The 16,845-nt window shown below is 45.7% G+C and overlaps 1 protein-coding gene across 5 annotated transcripts in view; it reads right to left on the bottom strand.

Annotated features, from left to right (window-relative positions):
* The window catches only part of PNPLA7 (patatin like domain 7, lysophospholipase), a 437,365-nt gene that overhangs the window by 140,723 nt on the left and 279,797 nt on the right, over positions 1-16,845 (bottom strand). For all 5 annotated transcript variants that reach the window (XR_012665266.1, XM_048823395.2, XM_048823397.2 and 2 more), the window contains one exon: positions 722-785. Coding sequence is in view for 4 of the 5 variants with exons in the window: in XM_048823395.2 (XP_048679352.2) it covers positions 722-785 (64 nt within the window). In the remaining variant the exon portion in view is untranslated. The remainder of the gene's footprint in view (positions 1-721; positions 786-16,845) is intronic.

Here is a 16,845-nt window from a genome sequence, read left to right as displayed (position 1 = left end):
AAACAAGCAGCACTGTTCTTCTGGTTTACTCTTGTAAACTAGCAGGGTACTGCCATTTTCAGGAATCCTGCTCTCAGAACCAAAAGCTGGACTAGAAGGTCCAGTTGTAATGAGCCTTTACCAAAGTTTCTATTGTAGAATCAGATAAGTCCCGGGTTCTCTACTCCCAGACAGGGTGGCTGGGTAAGGACATTCACAAGCACTACAAAATACTGGAAATTAAGCTATTTGAGCAAAGCAGTTAAGCGAAAAGAAAGCCTAACAGATTTGTAACTGAGAAGTTCCTCATATCAGTCTATGTCTCAGTTAACATTTACAGGCTCTCTTACCCATTTATTTTCCTGCTATTTGTTCCATTAAATACACACACACTGAAGAACCAGGATATGCCTCTGCCGAACATTAATCAGACATTTCATGACATTTTTACAAATGAATACAAAACATCCACTCACTCAAGGACAGGGATAATTAACCTGACACTATTTCAAAAGCATATGCTTGACAAGTAAAAAAAGAGAGTCTGTGAAAAATAAAGTTAAAAAAACCCCTTAGCTCTATTTTAAAAGGATAGTATGCCTGACTTATTTTTTGATGGGAATGTATATATTTTAGCAAATGGTATTACATTCCCCATGCTGAGTGTGTGATTTTTAGACAAGTGCCTCTTGGGCCTTTCTTAGCATTGTTCGGTAAGTAATGGGTCAAGGGAAATGGTTACCTGTCCAGTGCAGCAGAACCAAGCCGCTGTTTGATATTATCACTGGTGAGCAGCAAAGCAGGACCTAAGAAAATAAAAAATTGTTATACATGAACACCTGCCGTCTGGTTGCTGACAAGTCATTCAGAGAAAAAAGAACATACAAACTACTTTAACAAGAGGCAGCATGAAGCCACATTCTTTCAAGATCCTAAGGGACAACAGCACTGACACAGTGGTTCTCAACCCACGTCCAGCGGGCTGTTTGTGGCCCAATCAGTGCACAGCTGTGGCCCATGTGACATCCTCAGGGCCATACAGGTAGCATATGTATATTGTGTGGATGCAGCCCACAGAACACAGAGAGCTGTATATGCAGCCCACAATGGTAAATTGGTTGAGAACCACTGGACTAGAGTCAAGGCAGAATAGAAGGGTCGGCTCCTGAAAATAGCTCTGACAAAGCACTTCCATAAAAGTTTGTTACAAGGAGGAGGGAGAAAAACTGTTCTTCTTAACCTCTGAGGATAGGACAAGAAGCAATGGGCTTAAATTGCAGCAAGGGAGGTTTAGGTTGGACATTAGGAAAAACTTCCTGTCAGGATGGTTAAGCACTGGAATAAATTACATAGGGAGACTGTGGGATTTCCTTCATTGGAGATTTTTAAAAGCAGGTTACACAATCTCCTGTCAGGGATGGTTTAGATAATACTTAGTCCTGCCATGAGTGCAGGGGACTGGACTAGATGACCTCTCAAAGTCCCTTCCATTCCTAAGATTCACGTTAACCTACAATGACCCTACCATAAACTCCAAGTCCCAGAGCTTTGCTAATGCACATCACTCCTGACTAGAGCTGATCATGAATTTTCAGCATAGCAGTTTTTCAATCTGAAAATGCAAATTTGTCAATACAGAAACTGTTTGCAGCCATATTCCTGTTTATTTTATATTTTGAATTGGATGAAATTTCTGGTCAAAATGAGAAAAGAGAGAGAAAGAGAATTTATCTCATTCAATCCAGGGATTTGAACCTGGACCTCCCACATCCCAGGTAAGTGCCCTGACCACCAACCAAGCCATTGACTGTTCTCCATCACTGGCCAGCCAGCCCATGTTGTTCTAAATCAGGCTGTTTGGCCACCTACGTCAGTCAATCCCCTCTTCTCTCAGGGCTGGAATTGATTACCCATGTTCTCCACCAGTATGTAATGGTCTCCACTCAGAGTCTGATTGGGAAGCGTGGCCTAGTGGTCACGACCACAACCCCAGTCTGTCAAGGGGGTTGTGGGGAGGGGAGTCTGGGCCCTTCCACTCCACTGGGCTCCAACCCAGGGCTCTTTGGGCTACCAGTAACCTGCAACCAAGGCTACTTAAGGTGGTCCTCCCTGGGCGTCTTCCTCTCGTCTCCCCCCCGGAGTCAGCTCAGTCCAAGATCTTTGCCTCATGGGAAAATCCAAATAAAAAAGGAACAAGAGGGAATTGCCACTATCCAGGGCCAGAGGATACTTCCCTCTCTGCAGAGGGTCCTCTCTTCCCCCACAGAGGGCCCCTTTGGGCAGCTGCATCAGAGCCTTTAGGTTTCACTTTGCTCTGCTGGATCTGTGGGCTGCATGTCTGCTTACCTTCAACACTGCTCTCCAACTGAGCTAACTTGCTGCCTTTTCATTCCTCCAGCAGATGGAGCATTTGCTGCAGGTGTGGTGGTGAGGGCTGGCTGAGCCCAAAATGAGCCCTTAAGCCCTTGTTGCTCCGTGTGGGGTTTGTACACCCCACCACAGTCCCTAAATCCATGACCTTGCACTTCGCACTATTCAATTTCATTCCATTTCTGTTACTCCAGTTTTCAAGTCCATCCAGATCATCTTACGTGATAATCCGGTCCTCCTCTGTATTGGCAATACCTCCCAACTTTGTGTCATCCACACATTTTATTAATACACTCCCACTTTTTGTGCCGAAGTCATTACAAAAGTGTTAAATAAGACAAGTTCCAAGGCCAGTCGGTGAGGAACTCCACCCGTAACCTCCCTCCAGCCTGAGGTTCACCTTTCAGTATGACAGTGATTTTTGTGACATGAACAAAAATGTTCACCAGGTATGTGGATTAAAAGCATCAAACACCTTTCTCGGTTGTGGAAACCCTGGTTTTTAAGAATGACAAGCTAAATCATCAACCCATTGAACCACCTAGTCCCCATAAGACTGGCACTGGGGACCCCCCTTTACAGGCATTGGGGCCTCCCTTCATCAGATGGAGTTCTAAAGATTTCCATAAGTATTTTCCCTGTTCAAATCCCCAACAAGGGTTTATTTCCAACCCACGATCTTCCAAGTACAAAAAGGTTTCAGAGTAGCAGCCGTGTTAGTCTGTATTCGCAGAAAGAATAGGAGTACTTGTGGCACCTTAGAGCGGTTAGTCTCTAGGGTGCCACAAGTACTCCTTTTCTTTTTGCAAGTACAAAAAGACAGCAATGGGCAGTTCTTCACAGTATGTCAGTGTTGCTCCTAAATTGGACTATTGGGTCATAATTAAGGTCTCTCACAGTAGAACAGCACCATTATGCCACTGAAGCAACATTTCAATGCACACAATTAATACGATTTTTTTCTTGCTGCCATTTTATTCAATATTTTTATTAGCTGCTCTGTTTTATTAGTTGCAATAAATGTCATAGGTGACAACGTTTCCCCACCAAAATAACTGTGCCTAGACACACAAGACACAAGAGAAATTCAAGGAATTAATCTCATGCTGAAAAGAAAGGTCCTCTCACATACTGAAAGAGACATTTGCTAAAATTTAGCAAAACATGAAATAAAAATCCCATTGCCCTAACATTTTCCCACTGGAAGAACTCATTTTATTGTTAATGCAAGAACAGAATCTATTAATCAAATAATAAGACTCTTAAAATTATATGCTATTTCTTAATGCATTAAAAACAGTATTGTTTAGTGCACTGAGCAAGGTGCTGGAAACCAGATACTGAAGAGTTTAATTCAGGTTCTGTCATAATTTGTTATATGGCCTTAGACAAGTCACACAATTTCTCTATGTAACCCACAGAAACCACATGATGGTAAGAAAATGTTACAGTTACACAGCTAGGCACTGAAAAGATGGAAAATGAGAAAAGTAAAGTGGCGTGCACTTCCTTAGACTGCCTCTTTTAGCTTTAATTACGCATGATTAGAGCCCTACCAAATTCATGGTCCATTTTGGTCAATTTCACGGTCACAGGTTTTTAAAAATAATAAATTTCATGATTTCAGCTATTTAAAGCTGAAATTTCATGGTGTTGTAATTGTAGGGGTCCTGACCCCAAAAGAAGTTGGGGGGGGTCAGAAGATTATTGTAGGGGCAGGCTGCGGTACTGTTACCCTTAATTCTGCGCTGCTGCTTTCAGAGCTGGGCAGCTGGACAGCGGCGGCTGCTGGCCAGGAGCCCAGCTCTGCAGGCAGAGCCGCTGCCAGCAGCAGCACAGAAGTAAGGATGGCCTGGTCTGGTGTTGCCATCACTGCCTGCAGAGCTGGGCCCTCAGTCAGCAGCCATTACGCTCTGCCCGCCCAGCTCTGAAGGCAGCAGCGCAGAAGTAAGTGTGGCAATACTATGACCCCCCCTAAAATAACCTTGTGACCCCCTGAAACTCCCTTTTGGGTCAGGACCCCCAATTTGAGAAACTCTAGTCTCCCCGATCAAATCTCTATAGTATAGGGTAAAAACACACGAAACACCAGATTTCACAGTGGGGGACCAGATTTCATGGTCCGTGATGCGTTTTTCATGGCTGAGAATTTGGTAGGGCCCTATGCATGATGCAGTCCTATTATTATATTTACATAATTATTGTTTATATCAGTCTTGCTCAAAGCTAGTCCGCCGCTTGTTCAGGGACAGCCCCTGGCTGGCCAGGCTGGTTTGTTTGCCTGCCGTGTCCGCAGGTTTGGTCGATCGCGTCTCCCACTGGCCGCGGTTCGCCGCTCTAGGCCAATGGGGGCTGCTGGAAGCGGCGCGGGCCAAGGGATGTGCTGGCCGCCCTTCCCACAGCCCCATTGGCCTGGAGCGGCAAACCGTGGCCAGTGGGAGACGCAATTGGCCAAACCTGCGGACGCGTCAGGTAAACAAACTGGCCCGGCCTGCCAGGGCTTTCCCTGAACAAGTGGTGGATCAGCTTTGAGAACCACTGGTTTATATTACAGCCTCACTACAGGGTTCCAATGTGCCAGAGTACTAGGGGTTAGTGTTTGAATAGTCCAAAAATAAGGGGGTCAATTCTCCAGTCAAATATTGTCAAAAAAGGTCAAATATTTTAAAGCCTTAATTTATTTGAAAAAAAAGTAAGCCTTTATAGTCTCCAATAGGCTTACCCTTAGACAGATACTTATTAGGGCTGTCGATTAATTGCAGTTAACTCATGTAAATAACTCAAAAAAATTAATTGAGATTAAAAAGCTAACTGAAATTAATCATAGTTTTAACCACACTGTTAAACATAGAATCATAGAATATAAGGGTTGGAAGGGACCCCAGAAGGTCATCTAGTCCAACCCCCTGCTCAAAGCAGGACCAATTCCCAGTTAAATCATCCCAGCCAGGGCTTTGTCAAGCCTGACCTTAAACAATAGAATACCAATTGAAATATATTAATGATTTTTGGATGTTTTTCTATATTTTCAAATATATTGATTTCAATTACAACACAGAATACGAAGTGTACACTACTCACTTTATATTATTATTTTTATTACAAATATTTGCATTGTAAAAATGATAAAAGAAACCGTATTTTTCAATTCACCTCATACAAGTACTGTAGTACAATCTCTATCATGAAAATGCAACTTACAAATGTAGATTTTCTTTTGTTACATAACTGCACTCAAAAACAAAACAATGCAAAACTTTACAGCCTACAAGTTCACTCAGTCTACTTCTCGTTCAGCCAATCACTAAGACAAACAAGTTTGTTGACATTTACGAGAGATACTGCTGCCTGCTTCTTATTTACAATGTCACCTGAAAGTGAGAACAGGCATTTGCATGGCACTTTTGCAGCTGGCGTTGCAAGGTATTTACGTGCCAGATACACTAAACATTTGTATGCCCCTTCAGGCTTCGGCCACCATTCCAGAGGACATGCTTCCATGCTGATGATGCTCGTTAAAAAAAAAAAATGCATTAATTCAGTTTGTGACTGAACCCCTTGGGGGAGAACTGTATGTCTCCGGCTCTATTTTACGCACATTCTGCCATATATTTCATGTTATAGCTGTCTCAGATGATGACTCAGCACATGCTCATTTTAAGAACACTTTCACTGCAGATTTGACAAAAACGCAAAGAAGGTACCAATGTGAGATTTCCAAAGATAGCTACAGCACTCGACCCAAGGTTTAAGAATTTGAAGTGCCTTCCAAAATCTGAGAGGGACGAGGTGTGGAGCATGCTTTCAGAAATCTTAAAAGAGCAATACTCTGATGCGGAAACTATAGAACCCAAACCACCAAAAAAGAAAAGGAGTACTTGTGGCACCTTAGAGACTAACCAATTTATTTGAGCATAAGCTTTCGTGAGCTACAGCTCACTTCATCGGATGCATACTGTGGAAAATACAGAAGATGTTTGTTTTTATACACACAAATCATGAAAATGTGTATAAAAACAAACATCTTCTGTCCTTGCCTACAGACAGCCCCGCAACCTGAAGCAAATACTCACCAACAACCACATACCACACAACAGAACCACTAACCCAGGAACTTATCCTTGCAACAAAGCCCGTTGCCAATTGTGCCCACATATCTATTCAGGGGACACCATCACAGGGCCTAATAACATCAGCCACACTATCAGAGGCTCGTTCATCTGCACATCCACCAATGTGATATATGCCATCATGTGCCAGCAATGCCCCTCTGCCATGTACATTGGTCAAACTGGACAGTCTCTACGTAAAAGAATAAATGGACACAAATCAGATGTCAAGAATTATAAGATTCATAAACCAGTCGGAGAACACTTCAATCTCTCTGGTCACGCAATCACAGACATGAAGGTCGCTATCTTAAAACAAAAAAACTTCAAATCCAGACTCCAGCGAGAAAATCCTGAATTGGAATTCATTTGCAAATTGGATACTATTAATTTAGGCTTAAATAGAGACTGGGAGTGGCTAAGTCATTATGCAAGGTAGCCTATTTCCTCTTGTTTTTTCCTACCACCCCCCCCCCCCCCAGATGTTCTGGTTTAACTTGGATTTAAACTTGGAGAGTGGTCAGTTTGGATGAGCTATTACCAGCAGGAGAGTGAGTTTGTGTGTGTATGGGGGTGGGGGGGATGTGAGAAAACCTGGATTTGTGCAGGAAATGGCCCAACTTGATTATCATGCACATTGTGTAAAGAATTGTCACTTTGGATGGGCTATCACCAGCAGGAGAGTGAATTTGTGTGGGGGGGTGGAGGGTGAGAAAACCTGGATTTGTGCTGGAAATGGCCCACCTGTTGATCACTTTAGATAAGCTATTACCAGCAGGACAGTGGGGTGGGAGGAGGTATTGTTTCATGATTTCTGTGTGTATATAAAGTCTGCTGCAGTTTCCACGGTAAACATCTGATGAAGTGAGCTGTAGCTCACGAAAGCTCATGCTCAAATAAATTGGTTAGTCTCTAAGGTGCCACAAGTACTCCTTTTCTTTTTGTATTCTGTGTTATAATTGAAATTAATATATTTGAAAATGTAGAAAACATCCAAAAATATTTAAATAAATGGTATTCTATTATTAACAGTGTGATTCATCACGATAAATTTTTTTTAATCGCAATTACTTTTTTTAATCGCTTGACTGCCCTAACACTTATGCCTAATTATAAAACACAAGCTACTTAATTGAGTTGTTTTAACTCCGAAAAATGAAAAATACAATGAAATTACTTCTAAAATTATTATCATCATTACCTTTTTAGGAGTGTTAGGTTACCATTTAAATGTGAATGTTATTCAAGGCTGAACAATTACAAAAGAAAAGAACAATGAAATGAAACTGAAATAAAACAAACACACAGCAACTAGAAAAGAAAAGAGTCATTTTAAAATGCAGGTATGCTAGGTAGGCAGCAGACCAACTCTCCAAGCAGCTTAATGGCTGAGCAATTATTCTCTTTGTGTTGGGGGAGGAGGTTTAATGACAGTGAACCCTCCTCTCCATCCCCTGCACCCTTCTGAGGTAATTTCCGTACGTTTGTCTAGTCTGTTTAGCTTGTAAACTCTTTGGGGACAGAGACTGTGTCTTTTAACTTGTTTAATGCTCTTTGTAAACAGCCATGTACACTGATGGCCTAGTATAAAAATAAAGATATACATACAATGTTTATTCCATAAGATTCCACCCAATCAAGATGCTCAACTAATTCACCTTTTCCTCAAAAGGTGATATTAGCATGTGGTAAAGTGAGCGATCAAGACTTTCATGAGGCTTGCTAATATTATTAAGTGCTTGCATACGAATGCTAGAAGTCTAAATACTAAGATGGGTGACTTTGAGTACCTGCTTTTAAATGAAGATATTGACGTAACTGGCATCACAGAAACTTGGTGGGATGATGACAATCAATGGGAAACAGTAATACAGGGTACAAATATACAGGAATGACAGACTAGGTTGCGCTGGTGGGGGAATGGCACTATATGTGAAAGAAAGCAGAGTCCAAAATAGTAAAAATCTTAAAAGACTCAAACTGTATCATAGAATCTCTATAGATAAAAATTCCATGCTTGAGTAACAGCATAGAACTAGGAATATACTACTGACCATGATACTAACAATGATTAATCTCCCTAAGCATTTCAGAGAGAGATTACAAAAACAGAAAACCTAATAACTATGTGGAATTTCAACTATCCCCATATCGACTGGGTACACGTCACCTCAGGACAAGCTGCAGAGGTAAAATTTAGAGACACCATTAATGACTGCTTCTTGGAGCAGCTAGTCCTGGAACCCACCCGGGGAGAGGCAAGTCTTCATGTAGTCCTAAGTAGAGCACAGGATCTGATCCAAGAGGCAAACATGGCTGAACTCTTCAGAAATAGCGACTATACTGTAGGGTATTTAACATCTGTGGAGGGGGAAAATACCAAAGAAACCCATCACAATAGCATTTAACCTTAAAGAAGGGGAACTACACAAAAATGAGGAGACTAGTTAAATGGAATTAAAAGGAACTGTTACAAGAGTGAAATGCTTGTAAGCTGCATGGAGATAATAAAAACATCATATTAGAGTCTCGAACTAAATTAAAATTAAATTAAAAAAAACAGTAAGAGGACCAAAAAAAAAAAAATGTCACCATTGCTAAATAACAGAGTAAAAAAGGCAATTAGAGGCAACAAGGAGTTACTTAAAAATCGGAAGTCAAACCCTAGGGAGGAAAGTAGAAAGGAGCATATGCTCTGGCAAATCAAGTGTAAAAGTGTAATTAAGCAGCCAAAAAAGCACTTGAAGAACAACTAGCAAAAGACAAAAACTAACAGCATTTTTTGTTAACGTACATCAGAAGCAGGAAGCTGCCAAACAATCAGTGAAGCGACTGACAATCAAGGTGTTAAAAGAGCACTGAAGGAAGACAAGGCCGTTGCAGAGAAATTAAATGAATTCTTTGCATTGGACTTCACTGCAGAGCATGTGAGGGAGATTCTTTTTAGGTGACAAATCTGAGGAACTGTCCCAGACTGAGGTGTCAATGGAGGTGGTTTTGGAACAAACTGATAAAATTAAAGAGTAATAAGTCACCAGGAGCAGATGGTATTGTAGAACTACTAACTGTCATAGAATCATAGAATATCAGGGTTGGAAGGGACCCCAGAAGGTCATCTAGTCCAACCCCCTGCTCGAAGCAGGACCAATTCCCAGTTAAATCATCCCAGCCAGGGCTTTGTCAAGCCTGACCTTAAAAACCTCTAAGGAAGGAGATTCCACCACCTCCCTAGGGAACGCATTCCAGTGTTTCACCACCCTCTTAGTGAAAAAGTTTTTCCTAATATCCAATCTAAACCTCCCCCACTGCAGTTTGAGACCATTACTCCTTGTTCTGTCATCTGCTACCATTGAGAACAGTCTAGAGCCATCCTCTTTGGAACCCCCTTTCAGGTAGTTGAAAGCAGCTATCAAATCCCCCCTCATTCTTCTCTTCTGCAGGCTAAACAATCCCAGCTCCCTCAGCCTCTCCTCATAACTCATGTGTTCTAGACCCCTAATCATTTTTGTTGCCCTTCGCTGGACTCTCTCCAATTTATCCACATCCTTCTTGTAGTGTGGGGCCCAAAACTGGACACAGTACTCCACATGATGCCTCACCAATGTCGAATAGAGGGGAACGATCACGTCCCTCGATCTGCTCGCTATGCCCCTACTTATACATCCCAAAATGCCATTGGCCTTCTTGGCAACAAGGGCACACTGCTGACTCATATCCAGCTTCTCGTCCACTGTCACCCCTAGGTCCTTTTCTGCAGAACTGCTGCCTAGCCATTCGGTCCCCAGTCTGTAGCGGTGCATGGGATTCTTCCGTCCTAAGTGCAGGACTCTGCACTTATCCTTATTGAACCTCATCAGATTTCTTTTGGCCCAATCCTCCAATTTGTCTAGGTCCTTCTGTATCCTATCCCTCCCCTCCAGCGTATCTACCACTCCTCCCAGTTTAGTGTCATCCGCAAATTTGCTGAGAGTGCAATCCACACCATCCTCCAGATCATTTATGAAGATATTGAACAAAACCGGCCCCAGGACCGACCCTTGGGGCACTCCACTTGATACCGGCTGCCAACTAGACATAGAGCCATTGATCACTACCTGTTGAGCCCGACAATCTAGCCAGCTTTCTACCCACCTTATAGTGCATTCATCCAGCCCATACTTCCTTAACTTGCTGACAAGAATACTGTGGGAGACCATGTCAAAAGCTTTGCTAAAGTCAAGAAACAATACATCCACTGCTTTCCCTTCATCCACAGAACCAGTAATCTCATCATAAAAGGCGATTAGATTAGTCAGGCATGACCTTCCCTTGGTGAATCCATGCTGGCTGTTCCTGATCACTTTCCTCTCATGCAAGTGCTTCAGGATTGATTCTTTGAGGACCTGCTCCATGATTTTTCCAGGGACTGAGGTGAGGCTGACTGGCCTGTAGTTCCCAGGATCCTCCTTCTTCCCTTTTTTAAAGATTGGCACTACATTAGCCTTTTTCCAGTCATCCGGGACTTCCCCGGTTCGCCACGAGTTTTCAAAGATAATGGCCAATGGTTCTGCAATCACAGCCGCCAATTCCTTCAGCACTCTCGGATGCAACTCGTCCAGCCCCATGGACTTGTGCACGTCCAGCTTTTCTAAATAGTCCCTAACCACCTCTATCTCCACAGAGGGCTGGCCATCTCTTCCCCATTTGGTGATGCCCAGCGCAGCAGTCTGGGAGCTGACCTTGTTAGTGAAAACAGAGGCAAAAAAAGCATTGAGTACATTAGCTTTTTTCACATCCTCTGTCACTAGGTTGCCTCCCTCATTCAGTAAGGGGCCCACACATTCCTTGGCTTTCTTCTTGTTGCCAACATACCTGAAGAAACCCTTCTTGTTACTCTTGACATCTCTTGCTAGCTGCAGCTCCAGGTGCGATTTGGCCCTCCTGATATCATTCCTACATGCCCAAGCAATATTTTTATACTCTTCCCTGGTCATATGTCCAACCTTCCACTTCTTGTAAGCTTCTTTTTTATGTTTAAGATCCGCTAGGATTTCACCATTAAGCCAAGCTGGTCGCCTGCCATATTTACTATTCTTTCGACTCATCGGGATGGTTTGTCCCTGTAACCTCAACAGGGATTCCTTGAAATACAGCCAGCTCTCCTGGACTCCTTTCCCCTTCAAGATAGTCAAGAAGTAACAGAGGAGGAAAAGGACCTTGGAGTATTGGTTGATCATAGGATGACTATGAGCCGCCAATGTGATATGGCTGTGAAAAAAGCTAATGCGGTCTTGGGATGCATCAGGAGAGGTATTTCCGGTAGGGATAAGGAGGTATTAGTACCGTTATACAAGGCACTGGTGAGACCTCACCTGGAATATTGTGTGCAGTTCTGGTTCTCCCATGTTTAAGGATGAATTCAAACTGGAACAGGTACAGAGAAGGGCTACTAGGATGATCCTAGGAATGGAAAACTTGTCTTATGAAAGGAGACTCAAGGAACAATCAGGAACCTTCTCGAGACAATTAAGACAGACAGGCTGATTAGAACACCTGCAGCCAATCAAGAAGCTGCTAGAATCAATTAAGGCAGGCTAATTAGGGCACCTGGGTTTAAAAAGGAGCGCACTTCCATTTTGGTGCGCGTGTAAGGAGCTGGGAGCAAGAGGCACTAGGAGCTGAGAGTGAGAACGCGGACTGTTGGAGGACTGAGAAGTACAAGCATTATCAGACACCAGGAGGAAGGTCCTACGATGAGGATAAAGAAGGTGTTGGGAGGAGGCCATGGGGAAGTAGCCCAGGGAGTTGTAGCTGTCGCACAGCTGTTCCAGGAGGCACTCTAGACAGCTGCATTCCACAGGGCCCTGGGCTGGAACCTGGAGCAGAGAGCGGGCCCAGGTTCTCCCCAAGCCTCCCAATTCCTGGTCAGACACAGGAGGAGTTGATCTGGACTGTGGGTTCACAAAAATGGCCAAACTAAGGGCTGCCGTGAAGCTCCAAGATGAGCAAATCCACCAATAAGCGCAAGACCCACAAGGTAGAGGAGGAACTTTGTCACAATGGATACAGGAAGTGATCCAGTTGGAGAGCTGCTGAGTGAAGACTGGCCAATCTTTCATTCCTTTGGCTGTGGCGATGAACAGCTGCGAAAACTTCCTGAATGGTTTTGTCCATTCCAGGTAAAAAGCCAGGGCCCTTCTCACATCTAGCATGTGTAGGTAGTACTTCTCACTAGACGCCTGGGTCTTGGGACAGAGCAACGGCAGGAAAATGTCCTGGCCCATATGATAGGCAGAGACCACCTTAGGGAGGAACGAAGGGTGTGGGCGGAGCTGGACCTTATCCTTATGGAATACCAGGTACAGCAGTCAGGGCCTGGAACTCCGAGACCTTTAAGAACATAAAAATGGCCATACTGGGTCAGACCAAAGGTCCATCCAGTCCAATATCCTGTCTACTAACGGTGGCCAATGCCAGGTGCCCCAGAGGGAGTGAACCTAACAGGTAATGATCAAGTGATCTCTCTCCTGCCATCCATCTCCACCCTCTGACAAACAGAGGCTAAGGACACCATTCCTTACCCATCCTGGCTAATAGCCATTAAAGCAGTTAAGTTCATGGAGATTATCCAGTTCTCTTTTAAACCCTGTTATAGTCCTAACCGTCACAACCTCCTCAGGCAAGGACTTCCACAGGTTGACTGTGCTCTGAGTGAAGAACTTCTTCCTTTTATTTGTTTTAAACCAGCTGCCCATTAATTTCATCTGGTGGTCCCCAGTTCTTAGATTATGGAAACAAGTAAATAACTTTTCCTTATTCACTTTCTTCACACCACTCATGATTTTATAGACCTCTATCATATCCCCCCTTAGTCTCCTCTTTTCCAAGATGAAAAGTCCTAGCCTCTTTAATCTCTCCTCATATGGGACCCGATCCAAACCCCTAATCATTTTAGTTGCCCTTTTCTGAACGTTTTCTAATGCCAGTATATCTTTTTTAAGATGAGGGGACCACATCTGTACGCAGTATTCAAGATTTGGGCGTACCATGGATTTATATAAGGGCAATAAGATATTCTCCATCTTATTCTCTATTCCTTTTTTAATGATTCCTAACTTCCCGTTTGTTTTTTGGACTGCCGCTGCACACTGCGTGGACGTCTTTAGAGAACCATCCACGATGATTCCAAGATCTTTCCCCTGATTGGTTGTAGCTAAATTAGCCCCCATCATATTGTATGTATAGTTGGGGTTATTTTTTCCAATGTGCATTACTTTACACTTATCCACATTACATTTCATTTGCCATTTTGTTGCCCAATCACTTAGTTTTGTGAGACCTTTTTGAAGTTCTTCACAGTCTGCTTTGGTCTTAACTATCTTGAGCAGTTTCATATCATCTGTAAACTTTGCCACCTCACTGTTTACCCCTTTCTCCATATCATTTATGAATAAGTTGAATAGGATTGGTGCTAGGGCTGACCCTGGGGGAACACCACTAGTTACCCCTCTCCATTCTGAAAATTTACTATTTATTCCTACCCTTTGTTCCCTGTCTTTTAACCCTTCTAGCAGACGTGATCACCACAAGAAAGGCTACTTTCCATGAGAGGTGGGACCAGGAGCATGTAGCAAGCGGCCCAAATGGAGGTCCTGTTAGCCTGGCCAGAACTAAGTTCAGGTCCCACTGAGGGACTGGGGCTCTAATATAAGGAAAGAGGTGGTGCAAGCACTTAAGGAATCAACCGGTCATGGCATGAGAGAATATTGTGTGGCCCTGTACCAGCAGGTGGAAGGCTGATATGCAGGGGTGAAACTAAGTCGAGTGACTTACCGGTATGCTGGGGCCAGCTTTGGCCCCTGGAAGGGGCGGGGTTGAGGGGGTCAGAGCCAGCCCGAGCCCACCCTGTAAGGTAACCAGGGTAGCAGCAGCAGCCTGGGGCTATTTAAGGGCCCTGGGACTCCCCTGCTTCTACCACCCCGGTCTTTTAAATAGTCCCCGGAGCCCTGGGGAAGTGGCGGGGCTCCAGCGGCTATTTAAAGGACCGGGGTGGCAGAGGCAGCTGGAGCCCTGGCCCTTTAAATAGCCCCGGAGTCCCCCCCCCACCCTAGAACTCTGGGAGCTGTTTAAAGGGCCCGGGACTCCCCTGCTTCTACCGCCCCAGCCCTTTAAATAGCCGCCAGAGCCCTGGAGCAGTGGTGGCGGGGCTCCGGCGGCTATTTAAAGGGCTGGGGCGGTAGAAGCAGGGGAGCCCCAGGCCCTTTAAATAGCCGCTGGAGCCCTGCAGCTGCTACCCCAGGGCTAGAGCAGTGGGGCTCTGGAGGCAATTTAAAGGGCCTGGGGCTCTTGCCAGTACGCCGTACCAGGGCATACCGGCTTACTTTCACCTCTGCCGATATGGTTGCCAGATGCACTTTGACGGACGAGGGCGCTAAGCCCTGGGCTCTGAGATGAAGGAGGTAATCCAGAATAAGCTGGATCGGGGCAGCCACTGGCGAGATACCCCGATCAGCAGCCTACCAGGAAAACCAAGACCATTTTGCCAGGTAGGCCTGACGCACGGAGGGCCTCCTGCTCATCAGGAGGACATGCTGGACTCCCTCAGAGCAGGTCCTCTCTTCCTGGCCTAAGCATTGAGCAACCGTGCCATGAGGTGGAGGGCTGCTAGGTTGGGGAGGAGGCGGCGACCTTGGTCCTGAGAGAGATGATCCAGGCGAGTTGGCAGCAGCCACGGTGGGGTGACAGCCAGGCTCGTGAGAGTCCCATACCAGTGCTGCCTGGGCCATGCCGGGGCTATCAGAAGGACACGAGCTCTGTCCGTTTTGATCTTTTCCAGGACCTTGCTGATCAGCGGAATCGGGGGAAAGGCATAGTAAAGCTGACCCGACCAGGACAGAAGGAAGGCGTCGGAAATCGCGCCCACGCCCAGGCCCCACCGGAGCAGAAATGAGGACACCGGCGGTTCTGTCTGGTTGCCAACAGGTCCACTTGGGGAGTGCCCCACGTTCGGAAAATCCTGTGCACCGCCTCCAGCTCAGCCGATCTGCCTGAGAGTTTCAGACGCCCGGTAAGTGATGGGCTCCAAGTAGATATCGTGGGCTATACAGAAGTCCCACAGCCTGAAGGATTCCTGGCAGAGGACTGAGGAGCAGGCCCCGCCTTGCCTGTTGATGTAGAACATTGAGGCCATGTTGTCGGTGAGGACTCTGACTACCCTGCCTGCCAGGCATGAGCGAAAGGCCACGCAGGCCAGACGGACCGCCCTGAGCTCTCTGATATTTATATTCAGGGCTAATTCCTGCACAGACCAAAGGCCTTGGGTCTGGAGGTTACCCACATGGGCTCCCCAGCCCAAGTCCGACTCATCAGACACGAACTCTACAGTCGGGGGCTGGCCCCTGAACGGGACCCCTTGGAGCATGTTCCTCAGGGTGGACCACCAGCGGGGGGAGGCTAGCATGAGTTTGGGCACAACGAGGACCTTGTCCAGACTGTCTCTGGACTGGGAGAACGTCGAGGCCAACCAGAGCTGAAGAGGCCGCATCCTGAGTCTGGAGTGATGAACCACGTACGTGCACGCCGATATATGGCCCAGGAGCTGGAGGCACACTCTGGCAGTCGTCACAGGAAACCTCGTGACCACCCTGATGAGCTCCCTCAAGGTGTCAATCCTGTCCGGTGGGAGAGAGGCTCCGGCCAATGTCACATCGAGAATCACGCCAACAATCTCTATTCACTTCACCGGTACCAGTGTGGATTTGGTGCTGTTTACCAGCAGCCTCAGTGCGGTGCACATGGACAGGAGGAGCGCTACGTGGTCCTGTACCTGTGATCGGGAGCTGCCTTTGACCAGCCAGTCATCGAGGTAGGGAAAAATCTGGACCCCCCGATGCCTGAGGTAAGCCGCTACCACAGACATACACGCTGTGAAGACTCTGGGTGCCATCGAGAAGCCAAATGGGAGGACGGTGAACTGATAGTTTTCCTGTCCTACCATGAAGCGGAGGAAACGCCTGTGGCCCTCGAATATGTGAATGTGGAAGTACGTGTCCTGGAGATCGAAGGCGGTGTACCAGTCTCCGGGATCCAGGAAGGGGATGATGGAGGCCAGAAAGACCATGCGAAACTTGAGCTTTACCATGTACTGGTTCAGGCCTCACAGGTCCAGGATGGGCCTGAGCCCCCCTTTAGCCTTTGGGATAAGGAAATAGCAGAAGTAGTACCGCCTGTATCTGAACTCCAGTCGCACCACTTCCACTGCCCCCAAGAGAAGGAGCCGCCTCACCTCTTGCTTGAATAAGTTTGCATGAGAGGAGTCCCTGAAGAGGGACGGGAAGGGAGGCTGGGTGCATGGGGTAGAGAGAAACTGGAGGGTATAGCCCTGGGAGATGGCGTTGAGGACCCATCG

The sequence above is a fragment of the Caretta caretta genome, chromosome 16 (genome assembly GCF_965140235.1).
Source record: "Caretta caretta isolate rCarCar2 chromosome 16, rCarCar1.hap1, whole genome shotgun sequence".
Lineage (NCBI taxonomy): Eukaryota > Metazoa > Chordata > Testudines > Cheloniidae > Caretta > Caretta caretta.
The sequence above is the reverse complement of the archived record's forward strand: the minus strand, read 5'-3'. Positions and strand labels throughout refer to the sequence as shown.